Source organism: Prionailurus viverrinus, chromosome A1 (assembly GCF_022837055.1).
Source record: "Prionailurus viverrinus isolate Anna chromosome A1, UM_Priviv_1.0, whole genome shotgun sequence".
NCBI lineage: Eukaryota > Metazoa > Chordata > Mammalia > Carnivora > Felidae > Prionailurus > Prionailurus viverrinus.
The window spans coordinates 82,871,513-82,897,334 of NC_062561.1; the positions used below are offsets into that span (position 1 = coordinate 82,871,513).

General features: G+C 56.0%; 1 protein-coding gene across 1 annotated transcript in view; it reads left to right on the plus strand.

Moving 5' to 3' along the window:
- Positions 1-315: 315 nt before the first annotated feature.
- Positions 316-25,822, plus strand: part of TMEM255B (transmembrane protein 255B) — a 39,293-nt gene continuing 13,786 nt past the window's right edge. The window contains exons 1-4 of the mRNA XM_047866750.1: positions 316-367; positions 4,813-4,952; positions 7,488-7,550; positions 19,963-20,052. Of these exons, the coding sequence (XP_047722706.1) occupies positions 322-367; positions 4,813-4,952; positions 7,488-7,550; positions 19,963-20,052 (339 nt within the window). The 5' untranslated portion in view covers positions 316-321. The remainder of the gene's footprint in view (positions 368-4,812; positions 4,953-7,487; positions 7,551-19,962; positions 20,053-25,822) is intronic.

Genomic DNA, 25,822 nt, shown 5'->3' on the forward strand with positions numbered 1-25,822 from the left:
GCAGAAGCGGGTCCCTGTTGCCCCCAGGAGCCCTGTTGGGGCAGGTGGGCCAACAGGGGGCTGAGTGTGGCCTCCCTGCATCCCTCCCCTCTGCAGCCTGAGACCTGCGGGCACCGACCAGAAATCCAGGGGGACTTTCCAGTGGGTCTGCCTCAGGCCCTCAGCACCCCTCCCCAACACACACATGCAGGACCAGTGGGAGGAGGGGGGAGGGAGGGAGCGCAGGTGGGAAGGAGGCGGTCTGAGCACAGAGAAGGGGCGGTGCTCCTGGACACTGATCCTCACTGATCCACGGCCAGACAGCCAGTGCTCTCCCCCAAGATGCAGCCACCGGTGCCCGGGCCCCTGGCCCTGCTGGACAACACAGGTGAAGGGGTACCGGCATGCAGGCAGGTCATGGGCTGGGGTGGGGGTTGGGGGGGTAAAGGCCAGATCCACAGCTCCTTCCAGCAACCCTGGGGCTTCACCTTTGGGACCTTGTCCTGACACAGGTTCTCTCCTGGCCAGGCTCTGCCCTTTCTCCCTGCTTGCCTGTCTCAGCTTCTGGGTCTCCCTTGTCTGTTCCCACGTCTGTTACCACAGACAGCAGGCTCCCACTTCCCAGCTGACACCCACACTGCCCTCAGCCTCCCCTGCCCTAGCTCAGCCTGCACACATTTCTAGAACTTGTTTCAACAACCGGTGGCTTCTTCTCATGGTTTGGTGCAGCTCCGTTCCAATCCCCTGCATCCTCTGGCCCACGAGTCCTGGAACCCTGGGTTCTTTGATTGGCCGGACCAAGCCCAGATGCATCTGGACAGGCCCCAGGCCTGGAAGGATGTGGGTGTGTTTTCCTGAGGGGGGAGGGGAAGGTTTGGAAAGAAAAGAAAGGAGGACTCCCTGAGACGCTGGGGGCGGGGGGGACACCAACCACCTCCTGCTGTTTCCCCCCCATAGGTGATCCCATCCCCCCCCCCACACACACACCCAGTGGCTTCTGCCTCCAGCATCTTTGGAAAGTCTTACTAAAAACCAGATGAGTTAGTGGTGTTTGAGTTTTGAATAATAGCCAAGGAATCTGGCTTCTCGAAAGAACAGCCCTGCACCTCCAACTCCAAGGCACAGTGCTCTGCGGCAGACTGATTCCCATGCGTTTCGTCCTCCAGACAGGTTTCTCACTAGTGATGATAATGATGCCTGTTCTTAACTAACCGTCATCATGTATTACACTAGCGGGACGCAATGGTCTAACTAGCCATCATCACATATTACGCTAATGGGACGTGATGGTTTAAAACAGTTTGGACTTAGTTGGTTCTTCTGATGAGAAATCATAAACTAAGAAAGTAATACCAGGAGTTGGTCTCTTACTTAAAAATTCTAAACCTTAGTGTGGCCGGGGTGGCCTCATAGGTATTTCCTAGTTCATGTTTCTACAGTCAGCACCCTGGTGTGTGTCAGATGCCAAAGCAGACAGTGGGAAGCTGATGGCTGAGTCACACCATTCTGCCTGGGTCTAGTTACAGGGGCATCTCTTTGCTTCTGTGACTGGGTGTCCCCATGTGAGGAAGTGAGTACATTCTTCTCCCTGGGACACCAAGGCCCTGCTGGCAGGGAGGCGGTGACGGGGGGGGGCTTCCAAGCGCTCCCCCTCCCCCCGACACCGTCTTGGTGACAGGAACTGCAGCCCATCCAGTCTAGACGTGGCCAGACTGCCACGGGAGCCGTGGCTTGGGAGAGGGCTGGGGCTGGGGTGCGGGGCAAGGGAGGGCCTACGTGGCTCAGATGCTCTAGGAGGGATGGACACACAGGCAGGGAAAGACGTGAGCACCACGCGGAGATGGCTGGTGGCCTTCCCCTCAAGCTGGAGAGCCGGCTTAGAGCTGGGACTGTGCTACTGTTCCCTCCGCCCTGGCTGATGGATTCACTCCGCTCATCTCAGTGGGGAGTGGGGGGGCTTTCCCCGAGGTCCTCGCGCTGGGGCCGCAAGGCCCTTAAGAGGCGGCTAACGCAGGTGTTGCCATCGTCTCCACTTTCCAGGTCGGGAAGCTGAGGTTGGTGCCTCCAGATCTGCCTGTCTGAGCCAGGCACAGGCTCCAGTGGCAGACGGGCCAGACAGCCCCCACCCCACGGGCTTCTCCTCTGGGCAGCTCGAGACCACATGGCCGATCTGGGAGGCTGCCTGGGTGTGGCAGACTGGACAGATGTTTGTCTTGAGGGTGCACCATTTGTAACCACACATACTAACGGCCCTGCTGATGGGTAGGAGGATCCGGGGGTGGTCCACGGGGCGCTGGGGGCTTCCTGTAGTGCACAACCCTTTCGTCTCTGAAACCTGATCTAACAATGTGTTGTAGGGTAATTGTGAAGATGTCCTGCCTTCTTCTTGAGTTTATTTCTCATTCCCTTGTTTTTATGCCATCTCCTGTATTTATAAGGTCAGGATTCTGCCTCTCTCGAGTCCAGACACCACAGCTGGCCGGAGCCACGCTTTCTGGTGCCCTGCACGAGTGGGGCCGCTGTCCTTGGCCTCCTGTTAACTGTCCCCGCAATGCCGTGGGGTGACAGCATCTTGAGGGCCTGAGCCTTGGAGGGAAAGCCGGACTCAGGAGACCATGACGGAATGGGCCTCAGGGGGATGACCACCATCCCGAAGGAGACGTGTTTAGGTTTTTGCTCCGCTGTCATCAGCGTGTCTGAGTGTCACTAGCGGATCTGACGATATTCCTGCAGGCAGGTGGCACTGGTGCCACTGAGGGGCTAAGGGAAAGGCCCCGGGGGTTGTTGTGCTGTGGCGGGAACAGGCGCTGAGACATCTGGCTGGTGGTCTTGGGCGTAAGATATGCGATGCCTCCAGTTAGGAAAAACGGCACAAGAGAAGCGCGTTGCCTGAGCTTGCACAGTGATTTTGTCTGTGTAGTTCATGTCTGAGCGCGTGACCACCTGGTCATTACTTGACTGGCCGTTGAGCGTTGCTGGCAGGGCCACAGAATTGTAAATTCAGGCACAAACCTTCCAGAGCACACGCACAAACTCCCGCGTGCAGCTGGCCCCCCACTGAGCACACACAGTGTTGACAGAAGAACTTCAGTGCAGGCAAAGACCTGTATTCCTTGCATCCTGATTTGGTTCTGAATCACAGGGCTCAAGATGGCTAAGCTTCCAGAAAGCAAAAGCCTGGGGCGCCTGGGTGGCTCAGTGGGCTAAGTGTATGACTCTTGATCTCAGCTCGGGTCACGATCCCAGGGTGGTGGGCTCGAGCTCTGCATGGGGCTCTGGTGAGGAGCCTGCTTGGGATTCTCTCTCTCTCTCTCTCTCTCTCTCTCTCTCTCTCTCTCTTTCCCTCTCTCTCTGTCCCCTCTCCCCCATCTCTCTTTATCTCTAAAAAAATTAAAATTAAAAAAACCATCATAAAACAAAACACAAGCCAACAGCCTGGTTGGGCTCGGAGTGGAGTCTTGCCTTGGCCTCTCCCGGCAAACTGTCTCCGTGGTGTGGCTGCCGCTGATGGGGCACGGGGCAGGGGGGTGGTTGCTGTAAACGGGGCTTCCCTGCCTCCCCGAGACACACCACAAGGAAGAAAGTTAGGGCAATGAGAAACCCAAAATTTGAGACTTGAGGGAGGGCCAGGCAATGGCAAGTTCTCCTTTCTGGCTGCCTTCTTGAGTTCTGTGCCACCTGGAATTAGGTTTGCCTACAAACCTCGGGACATCCCAGGTAGCAGCCGTAGTCCAGGGACTTTATCCTGCTGCTCAAGTTCCAAGGTAACAACCAGGGCCGTCTTCCTGCTCTGCCATTCTGCAAGTGCTGCCTCTGTGCACAAGGTTCCCTCATGGCCCAAAATGGCTGCCTGGGGCTCTGCCTTTCTGCTCATATTCCAGGCAGTGGGAAGGATGACAGGGAGAAAGGCAAGGGACAGGCTCCTTTAAGAGATGTCTGCCGGGCCTATGGGGCATCCTTTGCTTGGATGGACAGACGGACAGACAGATGGACTATTATTTGGCAAGAATGTAACTGTACAGCTGGAGCAGAGGCTGTAGGATGCGCCCTTCACACTTCTGCATCCAATAACAGGCTGTTAACAAAGGCAAGGGGATGGGTGTCCGGGTGGGCAGTGGCAGGCTCCAATGCGCTCCTGAGTCCTTTCTGCCCCCCCTTATGATGTAGCCATTCATGGGTTTGACACTGAGCGGGGTCCTGGGGGTGGATGGTGGGTGGGGACCGCTTGGGTGGCACTGCACGGAGCAGAGTGGCCTGCTGAGTGCAAGGCCCCCCTGCAGTCTGGAGCAGGGCAGGCGTGTGGGGTTCGAGGATGGGGGAGGGTCTGCACACAGTGGGTGCTCAGTAAGTGGCCGAGCGTGACCTCTGCTGTGTGGGCTGCCAGGATGAAGGCTTCGGAGGGCACTGGTTTGGGGGTGAGTCCTGGTGGCATGGACCCTTGAGCACCTAGCCTGCAGGCACGGTGTCAGGTGGCAGGGAGCAGGGAAATCACACCCCCACCTGCCCACATGAGGTTCATCGTCTGGGGTTCTGGGACCTGGGCGCTAAATGCTGGAGTGAGGGTCACTGGTTGCAGTGGGAGCTGCAGGGCAGGGGAGACGGATGTCGAGGAGCGGGGATGAAACATTTCGGGTGGGTTGGCAGGTGACGAGGGAGACCCCGAGTCCCCACCCAGAGAAACAGGGCAACTGGGAAGAGGGTGTGGCACATGCGGGTGGTCTGGGGTCCTCGGAGCCTGTGGCCCGAGAGCAGCATGGCGAGGCAGGTGCTGTTTGCTGGGCCCCGCTCTGAGCCCATCCCCTTGCTAACGGTTCCTGTTTGTCCTCCTTCCAGAAGGGTTTGCCAGAAGAAAGACCTCACTTTGGTTTGTGGGGTCGCTGCTGGTGGCGTCCGTCTGTATCCTGACCATCGGCCTCGCTGCCACCACCAGGACAGAGAACGTGACCGTGGGGGGCTACTACCCAGGGGTCATTGTGAGTGTGGCCACCCCTGGGGGTGTGCGGGAGGGCTGCGCCATGTCGGGGCTTGTGGCCGTCAGAGTCTGTCCCCAGAGGCACCCGTGTCCCCTCCCGGGCCCTGTGTGGGTGGTGGTTGCTGTCAACTGGTCTTGACGGGGGCCTGGAGCAGGGGCGGGAGGGGGTGCAGAGACCAGCCCTGACGGCCGGATTCCAGCCCGGAAACAGCGCTCTGACCACAGCTTTAATTGAGTCCTGCAAAGACCCCCCCTGCGGAGGGTAGTGTTCCTCACTCCATCTTGTGGGGGCGGCAGCAGAGGGCGTCACCAACTGCTAACTTCATATTTCGGGCAGTAACGCCACGCAGCAAATTGGGGACAGCCTAATCAGATCTGGCAAGAAGGGCCACCCAGATTCAGAATTATCAGGGAGATTTTTTTGAACTATGAATTCACATCCACTGTTGTTAGCAGTAGAATTTGCTCCAAGGACATACACTGGACAGGAGTCTGGAAGGGGCCTTTATCAGCTATGAGGCCCTTAAAATGCACCAGAACCCAGAGCTGCTGTGTCAAAAATGCTAAATCAAGGTTTTCTTTTTTCTTTCAACGTTTATTTATTTTTGGTACAGAGAGAGACAGAGCATGAATGGGGGAGGGGCAGAGAGAGAGGGAGACACAGAATCGGAAACAGGCTCCAGGCTCTGAGCCATCAGCCCAGAGCCCGACACGGGGCTCGAACTCACGGACCACGAGATCGTGACCTGGCTGAAGTCGGACGCTTAACCGACTGCGCCACCCAGGCGCCCCAAGGTTTTCTTTTTTAATGAAGATCTTTTAATCACATTACTGTCACTAAAAGTATCAAGATTAGTAATAACATTAGTAACATTTTTAGCAAGGATGGAAAGGTTTTGACATTAAATATTTAAAAATATTTCACATACATTGTTCACTTTATCTCTATTAAAATTTTTTTTTCAAGTTTATTTATTTCTTTTAAGAGAGATAGAGGGAAAGAGAGCTCAGGGGAGGGGCAGAGACAGAGGGAGAGAGAATCCCAAGCAGGCTCCGTGGTGTCAGCACAGAGCCCGACACGGCGCTCGATCCCATGACCCTGGGGTCATGACCTGAGCGGAGATCAAGAGTTGGATGCTTGACCAACTGAGCCACCCAGGCGCTCCCACTTCATCTTTATATTAATACTTTATTTTTATTTTTTGTCTATGTTTTATAAACCTATATTATCTACTTATGTGTTGTTTATGAGTAAATACATAGGGTCTGTGCAGAAAAAGTTTTATCAGTAAAATGTTAAGAGCTGCCAATATGTTGGGGCCCTACTTTCCTGCCGGGCGTTGTGGGGGGACCCCTGGACACGGGGCCAGGGCTGTGAGGACCCCCCCCCCCCCCCCCACCAAGGTCAAGCCTCTGGCAGAGCCAGGTTCCCGGGCAGTGGCCAGTTCTGAAGGTGAGCTACGGAGACCAGATGAAATCCACCTGAAGACGATGTGGGTAAACGTCCCTTCCTAGGAGACCCCGCGTCCCACGTGGGCATGACAGCAGCAGTTCTCAGGATGAAGCCACAGCTGGAGGCACATCTTGGAAAGAGCATGCCAGTTGGCGAAACTTAATGGAAACACCTTAATACATTATGTTGGCCTGGAATTCTGATGGTTTTGAGCTGTGGAGCTGGACGTGAAGAAAACATTCACCTTTCCTCCTTGAGAATTCTTCAGTTACAGGTGGAAACTTCCTCTGTGCACATGTGTCCGTCTCCACAGGCACCGTTCACCATTACAGATACAGGCTTCTGTAGCCGTAAGGCGGTCAGACTTTCAGGGCATTAAATTTGACACCGTGGACTTGAGCGCCCACGGAGGTGCCTCCCAAACTCAGGGGCAGGCAGGGCCCCTACCCAGCCGCTCACCTCCGTTGTCCCTTGTCCCACGTCACTCAAGCTGAGGGAACCACACTCAGTGGAGGGTCCAGCCTGGCCCTGGGTCCCTGGTTTTGAGGTGAGGAGGCCGGGAGCTGAGGCTGTCTCCAGGATAGGGAGACACCCCTCAGCATCCTCCTCCTGCTGGAGCCTCCTTCCCTCCTTTTACCTCCTCCCCTCCCATGATTACCTGTCTGCCGGCTCACCTATGGGCGCCTGGTCCCCACACCTTCCCTGAGGAGCCAGCCTCTGGCTTGGACTGCCGCCAGGTCTGGGGGAAAGCAGGTGGGCCCCTCACCCTCTGGGTAACCGTGAGGGGCTGTCCTTCAGGCCGGAGGTGAGGGGCCTGTGCTGCCCTATTCTGTGATCAAGAGTTAAATTGTTTGAACGGGTTGCATTTCAGTGGCTTGTATTCCTACCACTGGCTTTGGTGGAGCCCGAGACGCCACCCAGACGGGCACGAGCCTGTGGGCCGCTAGGTGGTGAAGGTGGTTGGGGAGGGGTGACTTTGCCCCTTTGGTAAGATGTTTTCGAGGGGGCGGCCTCCGATTTGCTGATCCCTGCGAGCTCTAAGCCTCCGTGTGCTAACCGGGCACCTTCTCCGTTTCCCTCTAGCTGGGCTTTGGAGCTTTCTTGGGGATTATCGGCATCAACCTGGTGGAGAACCGGAGGCAGATGGTAAGAATGTACGTTGTTTCTTTCAAACATGGGCAGTAAGAGTGTGTTATGTTATGGCTACAGCTAGTATTCCTGGGGAAGCCCCCGGCCCCAATCCAGCAACTGAGGATCCGGGCCCAGGTTCCCCAGGCTGTGCACTGTACAACTCTGGCCTCAGGGCTTATGGGCGTCCTTCACAATTAGTCTAAGTGACAGTTGCTTCTAGGATTGTAGGGTGAAACCTACAGACTCAGATGGTGGTCCTGGCAGCTGAAGTTGAGGCACAGAAAGAAGAGTTTGGGGTATGGGGTGGGTTGGGGGTTAGCAAATTAAAGGATGATGTATAGGCTCCCGCAGGCCAAGGAGAGGGGGGAGATGCAAAGGCCAGAGGAGCCAAACTCACTCAGACTTGACAGAGAGGAAGTCCAGACCTTGCCCGGCCCCCACGCTTGTCCCCCATGTCTGGTCCCTGGTGGACCCCTGTCCCCCACGTCCTGGAGTAGACTACCGCCAGCCTCGATCGGTTTTGTGAATGCGGTGTTTTTATCAATGATTTCGATTTGGGATCTGTTTGCTTTGGGGACACAGCCCCAAGGGTAAGCAGTTAATTTTGCCAGTTCACTGTGGGCTGGTGTTGAATTCTGACAGCAGTTCAGGGGGGCTTGGGGCCACATGGCCGGTTCCTACTCACCTCTAACGCCTGCCTGCATTGGCTTCATCCTACTTATTCCCAAATCTGCGGTCACCTGCCTTGGGGTCCACTGTGTGAGAGGCTGCAGTACATGACCCCATGTGCCCCCCATTCCCTGGCTGAGAGGGAAGGCCTGTGGTTTGGCTGTGGTGGCCGCTGTCATAACTGCGTGATGAGAAAGTGGCCCCTGGGGCAGAAGGAGCCTGGCCAAGTGAGGGTGGTCCTGGGATGGGGCCGGGGAGGAAGCATGACAAAGAGGTTTGGATTCTGGCAGCAAGAAGTGTTTTACCCTGAGTTTGGGGGAGAGGAAGGGTGGGTTGCCATCCTGGGCCGCTGGCTAAGAAGAGGGGGACAGAGGGACCCCACGCTCCTGCCAGGTCCCCAGGCGGTGCCTGACCCCACCGTCCTTGCCTGGCTGGTGCTGGTGTAGGGGGATCTGGGGGGTCAGCCCTCGGGGTCCTTGAAGCCCTGGCCTCTGGGCGGATCTCCTGCAGGAGGGAGGCGTCCAGAATCCAGAAGGAGCCCTGGAGGTGGCGCCCTTGAAGATTCTTGCCAAGGTCTTTCTGTGCCCCCGCTGGGGCCATGGTTAGGAGTCTGCAGTGGGAAAAGCGATTTGCTCCCAAGCTTTAACACATTCAAGTGTCGCTGTCCCCAGGAGAGGTCAGGGATTTAGGGCTGCCAGGAGCGGTCAAGCACAAGGATCGTTCTCTGCAGCAAACGCTGCTTTTGGATAGAGAGGGCCTCCTGGTGGGGGTGGGGAGAAGCTGGAACCCCGCTGTCAGGGGTGTTACCAGGTCCCGGGCCTTGGTCCGGTTTCCCTCCCGCGGCCTCTGGTGTCTCCGGCCCCGCCCCTGCCTCTGTGCCCCCCCCCCCCTCCGACCCCGCCCCTGCCCGCTGGACCCCTCCCTGCCTGCTCTCCGGCCCCGCCCCTGCCTCTGTGCCCCACCTGCGGACCCGCCCCTGCCTCTGTGACCCCTCCCTGCCTGATCGCCTGTCCTGCTGAGGTCTCTGTCAGTGCTCCTGCCTGGCTCTGCAGGCTGAGAGCCTCCTGACCTGCTTTTCCACGCAGTTTCCTCAAGGCTCAGAGCCGGCTGTGAAGCCGGAGGCCAGGCGGCTGCCACGTGGGTGGTGAGGACCCAGTTTGGTCCGGGGACGCCTGTTTCTTTACCTTTTAAAAAGAGCTTTATTGAGACATAACTCACCCCTTTAACGTGTAAAATGCAGTGGCTTTAGCATATAACGGGTGTGTGCAACCACCACCACAGCCAATTTGAGGACATTTCTTCCTTTCAAACAGAAACCACCCCGCCGGCGCCCGTGTCCAGCCCTGGGCGACCACTAACCTGCTTTTGGTCTGGACTGTGTGCACGGCCTGGCCCACATCTGTCACTCAGCATAGTGCTTTCCAGGTTCATCCCCGTGGCCGCCTGTGTCAGGACCGTGGTGCTTTATGGCTAAGTCATGTTCCAGCAAATGGATGGGGTACATTCTGTGTCCGTTCGTCAGTGCTGGTCCCTGGGGAGGCCGCCGCCTTGGGCTTCGAGGCGAGTGTGAACATGGGGCACGGTGCTAGCAGTGGAGTTGCTGTCGTGGGGCCACCGTCTTACATGCCCGCCAGCGCATTCGGGGTCTCCAGTGTCCCCAGCCCTTCCCAGCCCTCCTGGTGGGAACGTCATGGTATCTCACTGTGGTATTTCTTCCGTGACTAGTGACCTTGGGCTTCCTTCCGTGACCTTCTTGGCCTTCTCTACATCTGTTTTTAGACAAACGTCTATTCAGGTCCCTTGCAGATGTTTAAACTGGGTGACTTGTGTTCCTCTCCTTCAGGGGTCAGACCCTTTATGGCCAGAGGCCAGTCCTTTGTCAGGTATGTGATTTGCCAATATTGTCTCCCTTGAGCACAGAAGCTTGCAGTTTTGAGGAAGCCCCAGGTGTGTATTTTCTCTCTCGTCACCTGTGCTCTTGGTCTAAGTGTCCCACACCAGTTCCAAGATTGTGAAGATTTACGCCCTGTGTTTTTGAGTTTTGTCACTTACGTTTAAGTCTTTGGTCCATTCTGAGTCAGTGTTTGCATATGTTGTGAGATGGGGTCCACATTCCATCTTTTTGCCGGTGGCTGCTCTGTTGTCCTGGCACCAGTTGCTCCGAATGGTCTTGGTGGCCTTGTCAGCCACAGTGCTTTTCCTCCACGGGCCAGTGTTCGTGTCGATGTGTGCTGTCTCAGTCACTGGTGCTTTGTAGTGAGTTTTGAAACCAGAACTCGAGTCCTCCTATTTTGTTCCTCTTTTCCAGGACTGTTCTGGTTATTCTCTGTCTTTGCAATTTCACACGAGTGTTAGAATCAGCTTGCCAGTTTCTGCGGAGAGGTCAGCTGGATTCTGCTCAACCTGTACATCAGCTTAGGGAGTGTATCTGGCTGAGAGATGTTAAGTATCCTCACCCATGAACTTGCCATGTTTTCCTAGTTTTTTAGATCTTCTTACGTTGTCCTCAACAATATTTTGTTAAGTGTCTTAAGTTTCGCGCTCCCTTTAAGTTTATTCCTAAGTGTTTTATTCTTTTTGAGGGTATTAGGAATAGATTTTTTCCCGTAACTTCATTTTTGGATTGTCCATTAAATGGGTGTAAAAATACAATAAGTTTTTCTATGCTGATCTTGTATCCTGTAGCTCTGTGGAACTCATTCATTTGTTTTAATCATTTCAAGTGGATCCCTTAGGGCTCTCCATCCGTAAGATCATGTCGCCCGCAGACAGACATAGTTTTGTTTCTTCCTGTCCAGTCTGGATGCTGGAGGTCTGTTTCGGAGGCTTTAGTAAGAGAGCAGTGTAGGGCCCATCTTACCTGCAAGCTTCTGTGTGCCTGGCAAGATGGGGCCCCGGCTTCCCAGACCAGAGCCTGCGGACGGGAGTCGTCTGTGACCCTGTGCAGCCCCATTTCCCCTGGTGAGGAGGGGCTCTTCCAGACTAACTTTGTAGGGTGAGTGCACCGCACTCTAACGTTTGACTTCATGTTGATGGAGACTGAGACCTGTGTCCACTACTAGGGTGGTGTGATCTTGGGAAACTTACTTGACCTTTCTGGGCCTCAGTTTCCCCATTTCCAGGGCTGCTGGGAACACCTGTGTGAGGAGGTTCAGTACAGTGTTGGCCTGGAGCAGGTGTCCGGGGGTTGGGGGGGGGTGGTGCCAATGTCACTCACTGTTCCTGAGCCCCCCGGGTGCGGTTGCTTCGAAAGGAGTCTGTAAATAGCAAGCTGAGAAAATGTCAGAGAAAGAGAGAATGCATTTCAAGTGCATCCACATATGTAAGAATGCTTTCTTCTTTCTTGATTTCTTTTTGTTTTTTTTTTACGATAAGAAATTTAGGGGCACCTGGGTGGCTCAGTCAGTTTAGCATCTGACCCCTTGATTTCGGCTCAGGTCATGATCTCACGGTTCGTGTGTTCAAGACCCATATCAGGCTCTGTGCTGACAGCTCAAAGCCTGGAGCCTGCTTCCAATTCTGTGTCTCCCTCTCTCTCTGCCCCTCCCCTGCTGGCACTCTCTCTCTTTCTCAGTAATAAATAAACATTAAAAAATTAAACATATACAAAAGTAGGCCCTAGAGCCCAATGAATCTCATGGCCAGTTATCTCTCACCCATTTCTTCCCTTCCTGTATTATTTTGGAACAATTACCAGATAGCACCATTTCATCTGTAAATAGTTTGTTCAACTTGAGAGGTGGGATCCAATCGTTACAGTGGCTGCACCATTACCTCCGCCCATCACCACGTTGGCTTCCTGTGATGTCCAAAAAATGCCCCAGAGTGAGTCAGCTTTTCCTATTTTCCCACTGATGGTGAGTTGCTGGCTTCTCCTCACCAGACAGATGCACAGATCATCAAGTTCAATATCAGCCCAGCCATCCACACAGCCCCAGAGGCAGGGGGCGGGGGGGGGCTGAGAGCGGTGTGCAAACTGTCCACCTGCCTCCATGTGTGTGCACACAGACACACAGACGCACACAGAGACAGAAGGACACACAGAGACACACACACAGACACAAATATAGACACACATAGACATGCAGATACACAGACACACATGCAGACACATATACAGACGTACAGAGACACACACACAGACACACACAGACACACCCAGAGACACACATATAGACACACACAGACACACAGACAGACACATACAGACATGCAGACACACAGACAGAGATGAGACCCTGAAACACTGGAACGTGGTGTAAAAACGTCAGCTGAACTAATGGAACCACCAGGAAACCGCAGGTGCCTGGTCCATAGGGAGCCTGTCGTCCTGTGCTGTGTGATGGGGTCCCTGCTGGGTCCTCCCTCCTCTCCTGCTTTGCTTCTGCTGCGGGTCTGGACATTGGGGGCCCTGACGGGGTGTGTCCAGCCTCTCACCTTGTCACACAGAAGCTGAGGTGGCCTGTGCCCCCCAGACCAGCCTGGGAGTGGCGGGGGAGGAGGGACCCTAGGCCTCCAGGCACGGTACTCCGAAGTCCTGGACTGGGGACCCAGAGGTCATCGGGAGGAAACCTGCCGACGTCCACAGCAAACGCCTGAGAAGCGGGTGGAGGGTGCGGGGCCTGCTGGACCCCACGTCCCCTCTGCAGGTCTCACTAGTGACTGGTGTCCTGGAGGCTGCCTGACCTTGGATGCCCTCGCTCCGCCACAGGAACCTGGACACAGACATAGGGAGCCACGTGCGGGGCATTTAAGGGCGAGCCCTCTTTGCAGTGTCTTACAGGCTGCCGGCAACACTTTGGGGACAGGAGTTCATGGCTTCTTCACCCTTCTCCTCTCAAGCTTCTGGGGCCATGCCTGCGGGGTCTGAAGGACTAGGGGCTCTGGGTGACACCCTCCCCCAGGATGAAGACACCATGGCCTACACCCTCCAGAAGTCTGGTTGATTTCGGGAGAAAGGTGGTGGAAGAGGTGAGTGAAGAAGCCACGGGAATGACCACCCTCCCTGCCATCTGGCTGACTGTGGCTTTGGAATAGGAAAACCGTTCTGGGTTTTAAGCACCCAAGGTTGGAGACCCACAAGAGTTAGTAGCTGCCAAGCAGGAAGCGGACTCAGCAGCTCCAGTCACATAAAAACTGTGGTTGGCGGGTGGCCCTGTCCTCTTATCGCTCCACCAGGGCCACCAGCCACACCCTGCAGGCCCTGTCGCTTGCTGACACGGGAGCCGTGAGGGCTGTCTGGCCGCTGAGGCCGGCCTCCGTCCATGGCCTTGTGACTGGTACGAACCCTCCTGTTCCTTTCTGCCCAGGAATCCGGGCAGCGGGGCCTGGGGCAGTCCCCAGGCCAGCAGGCTGGGTGTGAAGCACAGCATGGTTCGCGGCACTACCCGGAGCCGTCACACTGGGGCCGCGTGCGCCGCGTGCCGGGACAGGGTGTGCTGCTCCGAAGGAAGTGGTCCTGCAGCCCGACTCCTGGTGGCGTGGAGAGCCAGTGAGCGTGTGAAAGCACTGTGCCCTGCCCTCATCCTCTGTGACTTTCACTCACTGGTCCTGGGAGCCGACAGCTAGTGACCACTGATTACACAGGGAGGATTCTCACAGGACCAGGTGCTCCTGGGTCTCAGTTTCCACAGATTTCGGTGCTCATGGAGGGGCTCCGTCTGAAACCACCGCCTGGAACTTATGTTTCAGTAGCCACGAGTCCACACAACGTCTGCTTGGAATATCTGAGCTGCTTTCGGGACAGGCCCCAGTGTCTCTGTGTTTAGATAGGGCCCTGGGGCCTTTCTGATGGGATGCCACACCCTGGGCTGTCTAAGCTGCGCTCCCCAGAGAATGACATTCTCCTGCAGCACCTTCAGCATGTGCTAGAGACGCTGGTGCACGCTGGCCTGTGTCGTAGGAAAATGAAGTTACTGATTCTGCGTCAAAGTAATCTGACTGCCCCCAGCATGACCGCCTGGGACCGTCGCTATTGCTTCTGGGGCACCGCCTCTCCCGAGCTTCCCGTGCCCTGTGTGTGTGTTGCTATGTGTCCATTTCTCCCCCAGAAACATTCAGCGCACACATCCTGTGCACGGTGCTGCTAGGCATGCGGTGGGGAGCCCTGATCTCCTGCCGCGGATGCACAGAGAGCACTGCCCAGGGTGCATGGGAGGAGCCGTGGGGAGGATGGAGAGTGGCAGTCAGGCAGGGAGGCCCGGGAGGATCTGTCCCGAGGCTGGGATGGGGAGGTTGGGGCGCTTGTGGATGAGGGCCGGAATGCCAGCTCGCCAAGCAGACATGCCCCCTGTGGCGGCTGTGACCCCCGTGGCTCTCCCTGCAGCTGCAGGACAGGGAGTCCCCTTGATCTCACCTCTGCCCCAGGTCCTGCACCCGCCCGCCTCTCTCCCTGCACACCACCAAGGAGGCTATCTGGTCCTTTGTTGGAGGCTTTTGGTTACTGATTCAGTCTTTTTTTTTTTTTTTTTTTTAATTTTTTTTTCAACGTTTATTTATTTTTGGGACAGAGAGAGACAGAGCATGAACGGGGGAGGGGCAGAGAGAGAGGGAGACACAGAATCGGAAACAGGCTCCAGGCTCTGAGCCATCAGCCCAGAGCCTGACGCGGGGCTCGAGCTCACGGACCGCGAGATCGTGACCTGGCTGAAGTCGGACGCTTAACCGACTGCGCCACCCAGGCGCCCCAGATTCAGTCTTATTTGTATGGGTCTGTGGAAAATTTCTATTTCTTCTGGAGTCAGTTTTGGTACTTTGTGTGCTTCTTACAATTTGTTCATCTAGATGATCAACTTTGTTGGTGCACAAAAGCTCACAGTATCTTCTTATAATCCTTTAATTTCTGTAAAGTTGGTAATACTGTTCCCAAACTTATTTCTGATTTTAGTCACTTGCTTTTTCCTCTTGTTTTCTTAGTTTAGCTAAAGATTTGTCAACTTTATTGATGTTTTCAAAGAACATTGATTGTCTTTCTTTTCCCCCTGCGTCTTTTTTCTCTGTGTTAACTTTTATAATTTCCTTTCTTTTGCTGGCTTCAGGCTTCGTTTGCTCTCCTTTTTCTAGTTCTTTAGGGCGGGAGGCAGCTGATCTGAGAGCTGTCTTCTTTTTCAGTGTGCGTGTTTACCACTGTGAGTTCCCGGAGAGCCTCAACCGCACCAGTGGGGCCCCGGTGTGCTTTCATTTCATCCTGTTCACCCCAAACTGGTGTGCAGTCCCCCTGGTGACTTCTTCTTTGACCCATCGGTTGTTTAAGGGTATGATGTTTGGTTTCCACATATTTGGACTTTCCATCCATGATTAATTTCTACCCCATCCACGTGGTTGGGGGAGGAAGGTATGGACAGCAGGAGTATGGATGGAGGACACATGAAGTCCAGCCTGGGGTCATGGGGGAGGCAGGGTGGTCTGCGTGGTGACATGCACTGGAGCCTGCGGTGTCCCCAACAGGAGGACCCCAGTCAGGACTGGAGGCAGACAGTACGAAGGGGCTGAGGGACACCTGGACGATGGATGTGGGAACAAAAAAATACCTGGGGATGAGGAACATTTGGGGACAAGGGACACAGGGAGGATGGACGTGGGGACAAGGGACCCATGGTGAGGGATAGCCTAAGAGTCCTGACTCCCTGCTTGGGGTGTTGGGACTGCCTCAGGGCTCCCTGGTGAAGGCCTGGTGACATTCTCCTTGGCAGATGGTGTCCCTGCCAGCCGCATCCATGTGACGCTCCTGGGCGTCAGACTGCGCCCCTCCACCTGTACTGGGGGCCATCTTCCACCTGGCCCTTGTCATTAATGCCCCCTCCGCCAGCGCAGACGTCTCTCCCAGACCGTGGGCCCAATGGCTCTGCCTCTCCCGTGTCCCCTGGATGCCACCATCAGACCAGCCCCTTGCCCTGCACCAGGCCCCACCCTGGTCATCACCTGTCTGGGTCGCTGTCACCAGGAGCTAACTGTCCCCTTTCTACCTGCCCCAGTTCAGCCCCCACAGCCAGAGGGCTCTCATGCCCCAGGGTAGGCCTTTTCAGATCCTCCGGGCGAGACCCCAACCCCTTGCTCCCTTGGCGGCCCTGACTCACTGGGTCTGTCTTATCCTTGGATGAGAGGCCTGCCCACCTGGTGACAACCTTCCCACCTGGTGACAAGCTCACACTCACTGTTTTCCCGATTTCCATGTTATCAACATAACCTTATCTACTGGTATTTGGTTTTTAATCTGCCTTCCCTGTTGCGACATAAACTCAGAGCCCCGTGGAGATGTGAAGGTGACCTTCCCCCTTCCCAGGAGAAGGGCCCTGCAGGGCAGTGAGACCTGTTCTCTTCTGTCCCTGAGGGAGTAACATCTTCCATGCAAAGTCTGTCTGTGTGGTGGCCTCACACAGTGTGGAGAGTGATGTGGCTTGTGTCCCCCCAAGGCGTGATGAGTTCTGCCTCCCTGTCCTTACTGGTACCTGACAGACCAGAGACCCACAGGGCATCCCTAAGAGAGCTCTTCTGTCACTGTTCTGGAACACTTCCTACTTCCAGCCTGAACGTTGGAGGAGAGAACGTCCAACATCTTTCCCACCATGATCTCCTGGACCTGGGGGCTGACGCACTAGAGGATCTCAGGCAGTGCCACCCCCTGATCTCGCTGCACTTTATCCTGTGTGTGGTCATGCTAGCACTTGACTTACCGAGTGTGTGTGATCACGCTGGCACTGAATTTTAACTTTCAGGAGCAGTGGGCAGAAAGACAAGGTCAGTTGAAAGGTGATGAGGATATTCAAATGGTGGGGACAGCTTGTACAAGACCAAACCATGTTTTGTAAGTCTGGATGATTGAGGGCAGTCAGGCAATGTCAGAGGACACTACACATCCTGTGCTTCTGCGAAGTTCTGGGTGAAATCAGGTGGGGTGTCAGGGAGGCCTCTCAGCTGTCCAGGACTCTGGCCAGGCCGCTGCTGGCCCAGAGCTGGTCGCATGGCCAGGAGGGGGAGTGTGATGTTCTCTGAAGGGCCATCAAGTTGGTGCATGGCGAGCTTGCTGGGACAGCAGTCCCCACAATGCTTTGCTTGCACATGCACAGTGAGAGAAGTAGCAGGGCCACTTCTGGAAGCTTCTCAGACAATGGGCAAGTGCTTGGTGGATGCCCTGGGCCAGCACCGGAGCTGGAGTGTGGGTGCACAGGGCAGGCAGACACCCACTCCCGACCACACACCCTGCCGGGCTCTAGGAGAGTCCTCTGTGGGGACAGCCAAGGCTGCCTGGGACCCCAGAGTGCCATGGGCCAGCAGAGCTCGGTGTCCGGGACAAAGCAGGAGCCTGGGAGGCATTTGCTGGTGGAGCGGCTCTCCCTGCTTTTGGACTTGTCAGAGTCTGACCCCTTCCTGAGTTCACCGGCCACTCAGGAGGTCTGGCAGGCAGGTAGGAGGCTGCATCCTGGGATTGCAGCATGGCTAGCCCTCCCTGCAGCTGACAGTAATGTCACAGATGTCAGGACTGGGAGGACATGTGCTAAGTGACTCTGGGTTCTAAGGTGATCCTGTTCATCTTTGAGTCTGTTTTCCGTTGGCCCCCTGGCCGGGGATTCTGCACAAGGAGAATTGGAGGCAGCAAGTGGCAGGGACGGACTCCCGGCTGATGCAGCCTTGGGGTTCAGGCCTTTAGGAGGGACCCTAGCTGGGCAAGGGCCAGGACGTCCCTCTGGGGGCGGCAGGACTGTCAAAGCTTGAAGACTCAGCAGCCAAATTAGGTGAAAGCTTTTCATTTTTTTTTGGGAAAGTGAGGTGCTGGGAAATTTTAAAGCTGCCATCTGAATCGTTTATATATGTTTTAATGCATTTTTCCACAACAGCAGTACAAATGCAGGAGAGTTCCGTCAGTACAGTTTCTGCAAATGATGTTCACGTGGCTTTACACACCCATCCTTTTACTTGTGTGCAGTGGTTTCCCCAAGGAAGCGACCAGTGTCTTCTCCTTCCCCAGCAGAATGAAGGAAGTGCTTTTTTCTTTGGCTACCTTTGCGGTGGGCGTGGCAGGTGGGCAGCCCCTGCCTGGTCTCACACCCTCCCCCCGACCCCCCAGAACTTGGCTTGTTTTTCCAGGGCCTTCCAGTGCCCTCAGGGTGAGGTGAGTCCTCCCTGTCTATGCCCCAGGGTGCTGGGTTGACGCCTGGTACTATGGAGGGGGGTGGTTAGTTCTCAGCGCGGGGGAGGCACCGTGGTCTGGTTGTTGCTGAGTCAATGGCCGAGCTGTTGTGCAGAACAGTGGTGTTAACACTGCAGCTTCTGTGGGGTAATAGTTCTTCGTTGTGCAGATGAGCAGGCAGGGCTTTCTGCACACCTCCCCTCGGGGCCTCAAATTCTCTGTCAGTTCATCACAAAATGTCACAAGTGTCAGACCGTGAGGAACAGCCAAGGACCTCTGTTGGTTTTGTCACGTCTACCAGCCACACCAGAGAGGCAGGCTGCGGGGACGCACGGCAAGAATGAGTCGGAGCCAACACCTCTGAGTCCAGGTGGGGAAATTGAGGACCAGACAGTCACCAGTTCAGAGACCCCCAAAGGACTTGGGCACAGCCCCAGTTTGCAACATCAGGGGACCGTTTCCACCGGGCTCTGGTAGGGCTGGTGGCTGAGAGCAGGCCCAATTCCCTGCGCCTCGGAACAGCAGCTGTGGGGGTGGGGCCCAGCACCCCGCCACACTGTCCCCTGGAGTGTCAAGCCAGCTCCCTGCACCTTGTTGAACAAAATAACTCAGGTTAACAAGGACAGAGGGGGAGCTGGTTGCGTGGAGCCGTGGCCAGTGAGCCTGACTGCGCTGCCCAGAAGCAGCTCAGATGCGTGGGAGGAAGCACCCTGAGTGACTTGGGGGACAGTCTGGGGCCTGTTTCCAAGGCTGGAGACCCAGAGGACTGCTCACAAACACTGGGCACTGTTTACAGTTTGCCGGTCACAAGGGGTGGGTGGTTCCAAGTTGCTTTATGCAGAGTCCTGGACCCAGGAAATAAATACGCTGCCGTGGGTCATGTGGGCGGGGTTCTTGCTGCTGGAAAGGAGTTGCAGGTGACAAGGCTGTTGCAGTGGTTTGGACGGTGACAATACTTGGGGAATTCAGGGGAATGACATGTGGGAATTCTTTGTACTATGTTTGCTACCTGTTATGGGAAGTTTAAAATTATTTCACAAAGATAGTTTAAAATATGTAGGGAAAGTGGCCGACAATGGGAAGAAAGGTTTCTTCAGCTAAGAGAGACGTGGCTGGAAACAGCAGCGAGCCTGCGGTAGCCAGCAGATGGCTGACACTTAGAAAATGAAAAGGAGGCGTCGCTTGGGTATAAGGAGGTGCTAGGCCTTTGGAGTGAAAACTGGCAAAGCCTCGTTATGGACGAGGTGGCGTTTCTCAGACCACAAGGCGCGCAGACCTGAACGTGTCCTGTCTGAATGTGAGGGGTCTGTCCCGCAGAGACGCCCACCCAGAAACCCAGATTCAACACGGATCCTATTTAGGGTCGTTGTGGCAGAATTTGTAATAGCAAAAAGCTGCAGACGGTCTGATAATCTGATTATTCATGAGGCGGTGTGCAGAGGACCCGGGGGCCCGTCTCCCACCACAGCGTGGAAGAACCAGCAAGAACGCAGCCCACGGGCCGGGCTGAGTCATGGGGCGGTGGGAGCGGCGGTGGGCCCGGGGCGGCGGGGTGGGACTCGGGCAGCTGGCATCTGGAGGACTGTATCGGGAGTGTGTAACGCCCACTCGCTTCTCTGCCCTCTGCCCCAGCTGGTTGCGGCCATCGTGTTCATCAGCTTTGGCGTGGTGGCGGCCTTCTGTTGCGCCATCGTGGACGGCGTGTTTGCTGCTCGGCACATAGTGAGTGTCCCTTCCTCCATTTTGTTCTCCGTCACTATCGGGGTTTGAAAATATCTACAGAAGCAAAATTTCATGTTGCAGAACTCAGCTCACTGACCTGGGTCCTCCCTCCCTGGGTCTGCCAACCGCTCTCTCTGCCTTGCTGGCTTTTCCTCATTCTCTGCAAAACTGACCCAGCACATGCACACACACACATGGACAAACACTCATGTGCATGCATACACACTGATGGTCACACACATGCACACGCATGCACATGGACACACGCACACACATGCACACACTCATGGACACACACATGTGCATGCACACTCACACACTGATGGTCACACGCATGCACTCACATACGTACACATGCATACGGATGCATGCACACTCGTGGGCACACGTGCACACACTCAGGTGCGTGCACATACTCATAGGTACACACACAGTGCCCTCACACACTCATGTGCAGTAGTTCAAGTATGTGTCTTGAGGGGTGATGTTGGCATTTTCTCACTGGCACTGTAGCTGTGAGACCCTTATGCTTGTTTCATCTCCGTGTGGACGCCTGAGTGGGCGAGTCCTTCATAGGGGCTGAGGGCCCAAGTGTGAGAGTCCTTGGCAGTGGCTGAGGACAAGGCCACACCAGGCGCACGCCCTGGGACCTGGGAAGTCCAGCTTGTTCTACTTGGAGCAAGCAGGTTCCGAGTGAGGGAGAGAGCCAGGCCACGGAACGAGGAGCATAGAAATAAATATTCAAGTATGCTGAAGTCAGTCAAGGCGGCCAAGGCAAATGTGGAATCCGTTGTCCAATTACGTAGGACATTTTCCTAACCAGTTTGTATGTTTAGAAAAGCTTTGTTACAATGTCAGGAAATGGCTCTTGTTTCAAACTGGGCAGGTGGAAGTGAGATTTTTCCGCCAACCTGGGAGCCCAGCAGAGACCGCGTTATACCCTCAGCCGAAGCCTGACCTGCATTTCTTTCTGAACACCTGTCACGGGCAGCTGCCTTTGACCTTGGACTCTGGACTCAGGAGGTGGTGGGTTGGTGCTGCGTTGACCTCTGCGGGGCAAGCCGTCCGCCTTCCTGGCACCCTGTCCTGCTAAAGGACTTTGAACAGCTGGTTGTTCCCCCAGAACCCCTGACACATTTACGGCCTGAGGGCGATGGGCTGGGAGCAGACACACTTCATGTTCCTTCTGCCTGGCTGCCTTGAGCTCGCCAGTAAGCCCCCCACTCGGTGAGCCCCATGACGGTGCTGTCACCGAGTGCCGTGTCCCCATAAATTCTCATGTCGAGACCTGGCTTCCAGGGGGATGGTGTTCGGGGTGCAGCTTTGAGAGGTCACGAGGTGGAGCGTTTGTACAGGGGCCTGTAATGCTCCCCGTCCCCTCCTCCTCATGGGTGAGCACACGTTGTCCCTGAACCCGGAGGGGCCCCCCCCCCACTGGATCTGGCAGCCCCTCCTGACCGTGGACTTCCAGCCGCTGTGCTGTGAGAAGCAAATTGTTTATTGTTTACCCCCTCCCCTCCCTGCCAGTTTATAGTATTTTATTGTAGCAGCTCGCGTGGATGAACAAAAATTGGTCCAAGAGTGGCATGCTGTTGGGGGGCTCCCCAGGGCCGAACAAAGCCCCTGGCGGGGTGGTGGTGGTGGGGTGGCCCCTCTTGGGCCTCTGTGGAACGTTTGTGCCTCCGCCGTCAGATGCAGGCGCAGGAAGAGTGAGACAGAGAGCATCATGGCAGAGCCGCCCAGGAGAGCCCTGGCCTGCACAGGTGCCCAGGCATCTGTGGGTCCTGAGTGGCCCCGGGCCATGAGGACCCGCTGGTGCCTGGAAGGGGCACAGGCCGGAGCCTGACCAGAGCCCCATGGTCGTCCCCGCCCCGGGTGTTCACCGGCATTTGTTAGGTCTTTACATTTATAGCACTTTTTAGGGGTCTCTGTATGCGTACTTTGTCCCAGACTTCTGCTTGTTTTTTATTTCTGGAAAGATCACTTGAACTGTGAGTCCCTGACCAGTATTTGCTGCCATGGTTCTGGCGCGCTGCTTGGTTAGCACAGAAAGAGTATCCTCCGATCCAAATCCAGTATTCGTTTCCGAGCCTGTTGCTGATGTCAGCAGGTCGTGCTGGACGGGAGACCTGGCCTTCTGCAATGCCCTCCAGCCATCAGCACCCACCGAGGGCTCCCCAAGCCAGGACGCAGGGATGGGTGGACAGAAAGCCTCTTGGGGCTCAAAACAGGCCTGCCAGGGGGTGATCGTCTCAAGGCCTTCTCAGGAGGAAACCCCACGTGTGCCCTCAGAATGCAGCTCTGTGGGTAGTGCCCCGGAGACAGATGCCCATCTGCTCAGTGACGAGCCGGTCAGTTTAGAAACGTCTAGCAGACAGTGCTTCTCAACATGGGCTCCACCGTGGGGCAGACAGAGGAGTGAGTGGTGTCTGTCTGGGCCTGGCCGCACTTTTGTGCTGGTCTCTCTGTTCCAGGTGTTTCCTGGGTAATGAGGCCCATTCACACAGTGGCATCTGGTACAAAGAGTTAATCACAGTTTTCTTCTGGCACGTCGGCGGGTCAGGTCTTCAGTAGGCCCAGACAGGGGGCGATATGTCTGATGCTGTGGAGAACGGCGTCCCTCATGGAGCAGAGGGCAGAGCATGCCAGGGAAGGGTCAGCAGGCTTCCGCCGGGGGCTTCGTGCAGAGCCCGGGTGGTTGTGAGGGCGCCCTCCCCAGCGGGGCCCAGCTCTCCGCTCCACAGGCCTTGGCGGGTCAGTGTGCCACTCTGCCCACTAAGCCAGGTGCTACCAGCCTGGAGGCCTCAGGAGTGTGTGTGGAAGAGTCCCGAGTGTAAATATCCCCTTGTCAAAGTTCTTTCCCTTCTAAAAATGCACAATTAACATCTCTTGAGAAGAAGATGTGATGATCCCATTGTGGTGTGAGTGTCCCTCTGCTTCCAGGAAGGACAGGGAACCCTGAGAGGCAACCACCCCATCCTATGAGCCAGCATGCTGGCAGACGGAGGCTGGCACTTGGCCCCCTTGGCCATAGGCCCAAGTCACCAACACAACAGAAAGTAGAGCCTCACGGCAGCAGGATGTGTGACCGTGGCAAGGACCCCAGTCGCGGCCTGAACTGTGACACAGAAGCGGCTGTCCCCATCCCTGCCCTACACGCAATCTTCAAGCACGTCCTTACGGAACAACAAGACCCAGAGGCAGATGCTTAATAATAAAGGCAAATAAAGTGGAAATTTAGGAGCTGGGGGACCCTCTGGCCTGCCTGAGTCCTGCCCACCATGCGGGACCTGCCTCCGTCCTGAGGAACAGGGCTCCCCAAGGCCTTGACCTGGGTGGCAGGGAGCACATTTCTGCCTGAGGCCCAACACGGGGACACTCTCTGTGCTTGTTCTGTGCGATGGGACGTCCATTTCCAGCAGTGAGGACCCGTCTCCCGAGGGGCAGCTCAGCTCAGCCTTCCTGCCGTCAGAAGAGGCAGCATTGACTCAGGAAGGTGGAAAGGGTCTTGTGCCCGAGGTTGGCCCTAGGGGGCTCCAGGTGCCTGGGCCCCCTCCAGCGCACTGCACCCCCATGGCCCGCGCCTCTGCCGAGAGAGCCCATTGGCCGCGGAGCCGGTGGAAGTCGGGCCAGCTTCCTACTTGTGAGGGGGGTGCTCCTCTTCCAGGGAGTGGATGAGGATGAATAGAGTCATGGGTCCTGGTAGGGCCACGTGAAGGAAGGACCACCCTTTCCTGGGCAGACTGCGTTCCTTCCGTTGAAACAAGGTGTGGACATTTCGGAAACCACAGGCAGAGTCTGGCCAGAGGGTTTCATGTGACCAGTTTTTTTTTCCCTCTATTTTTCCCTCTATTAAAAACAAAGCCAGTAAAAGCTGGGTTTTACTGAGAAGGGTTATGGGGTGCTTGAAGATGGGTGTCTTCCCTCGGCTCCAGTCCCTGCCTGGCTGCTGACCCGGGGGAGAGTGGGGCCAGGGGAGCGTGGTGAGGGTGGCTGGACACACCTTTTTTTGTCCGGAAAGGAGCCCAGGCAGTGTGACGGACGGCTCTGGGTCCCCAGCTCCCTGCGGGGCAGAACGGGCTGGGGAGGGGGGCAGGGGTCCAGACTCAGTACCTTCACCTCTGCCCTCAGAAGGCAAAGCACTCAGCATTCTCTGTCCTCAGTGTGTCCTACATACATTTTAAGGTTTCTTAGTTTTTTTTTTTTTTTAAACTGCTGCACCTGGTGTTAATCCTGGGCTATCCCACGTGTGCCTTACAGAACTCTGTTCTTTCCACTTTTCTGCAAGTTTGAAATTATTTCCAAACAAAAGATTTCAAAAACGCCAGGACCAGGTGCACGTCCTCATTGTCCCGGTCTGGTGTGGCTGTCCCAGCCTCTGCAGAGCTCGGGCTCCACCACACGCTGAGGGGTCGCTGAGCCCCCCGCACGTGATGTGAGGGCCTCCTCCCCACAGCTTCCTTCGCACACTCCTGCTCATTTATTCCTTAGCTCGGTTTCCTGCCTTCCTCTGGCTGCACACGGCCAGTGTCTGAGGGCCGGCCCGTCCCCCCTCACGGGGCATGTGCACCGGGGAAGACATGAACAAGGGTACGAAGGAGCTGAGTTTCCAGGTTGAAAATGTCCAGCCTGACTCTGCAGGGTGGAGAGTGATTGTCTAACAGGCTAACAGGTGAAAAAACCAATTCACCAAAGGCTCTTTCCTACCCGCTTTTTTTTTTTTTTTGAGAGAGAGAGAGAGGGCATGTGCATTGGTGGGGGAAGGGCAGAGAGAGAGAGAGAGAGAGAGAGAGAGAGAGAATCCTAAGCAGCTCCACACCAAGCCTGATTTGGGGCTCGAACCCACAACCGTGGGATCGTGGACTGAGCTGAAATCAAGACGGAGCCCCCAAGGTGCCCCTCTTTCCTAGAAACTTGTAACCGGCTTCCAGCACTTCTCAAAATTATGATTTTGAGATGCCAACACTGGGGGACAAAATGTGGGCAAAACGTGACCAGGATGACAGGATGTGGTGTCGGGTGTGGTGCAGAGGCCCAGCGACACTAGGCCTGCAGGACTCACGTGGTCGCTGTGGCTCCTCCACGTGGCACACGTCTGGTCTGACACACGTATGAACAGTGACCGTGTGACTGGACCTTGGGGACTGGTGTCACCACCGGGTCGGACCCAGCCTCACCTCGGTCCATGTCTGGCTCATGTTCTCTGTTGCAGGCTCTCTCCCTGTGCACTCGCTCTTGCTCCTGAGCTGAGCCCCGAGGGCTTGGGGGTGGGAGATGGCTTCTGGAACCCCGGTTTCCGAGTGAAAATCCCAGCCCTGCTGTGTGCATGGGAGTCTCCCGGCCTCGCCTCCCACTCGGCACTCATTGGAGAGAAAGTCCCTTCAAAACCACTTGCTTCCCAAGGGGGGCTCTCTATGCAGCTGCAGGCGTGAGCAGAGAAGGCATGTCCTCCCTCGGTCTCTGTCTTTCTCAGATGCGTGGGACTTCTGGAAGGTCGCCCCTGGCAGGACATCTGTCAGCCGTCAGCCCACCTGTTTCCACCCAGAGGGGCCTCCAGCAGGTCTTCTGGGCTGCTGGACTCATGGCTCTGGTCCACCACGGGGGCCATGGCAGATAATGGGGTCAAGACAGACTTCTCTCTAGCACAGCCACTTTGCGGTTGCCCCAGAGTGTTTAGTTTAGTGCTGGTTTGGGACACCTGCAGGGACTGGACACACTGCGCTGATGGTAGGGGGCGTGGTGTCCTTTTCCTCCTGCTGGCCCCGGTGCC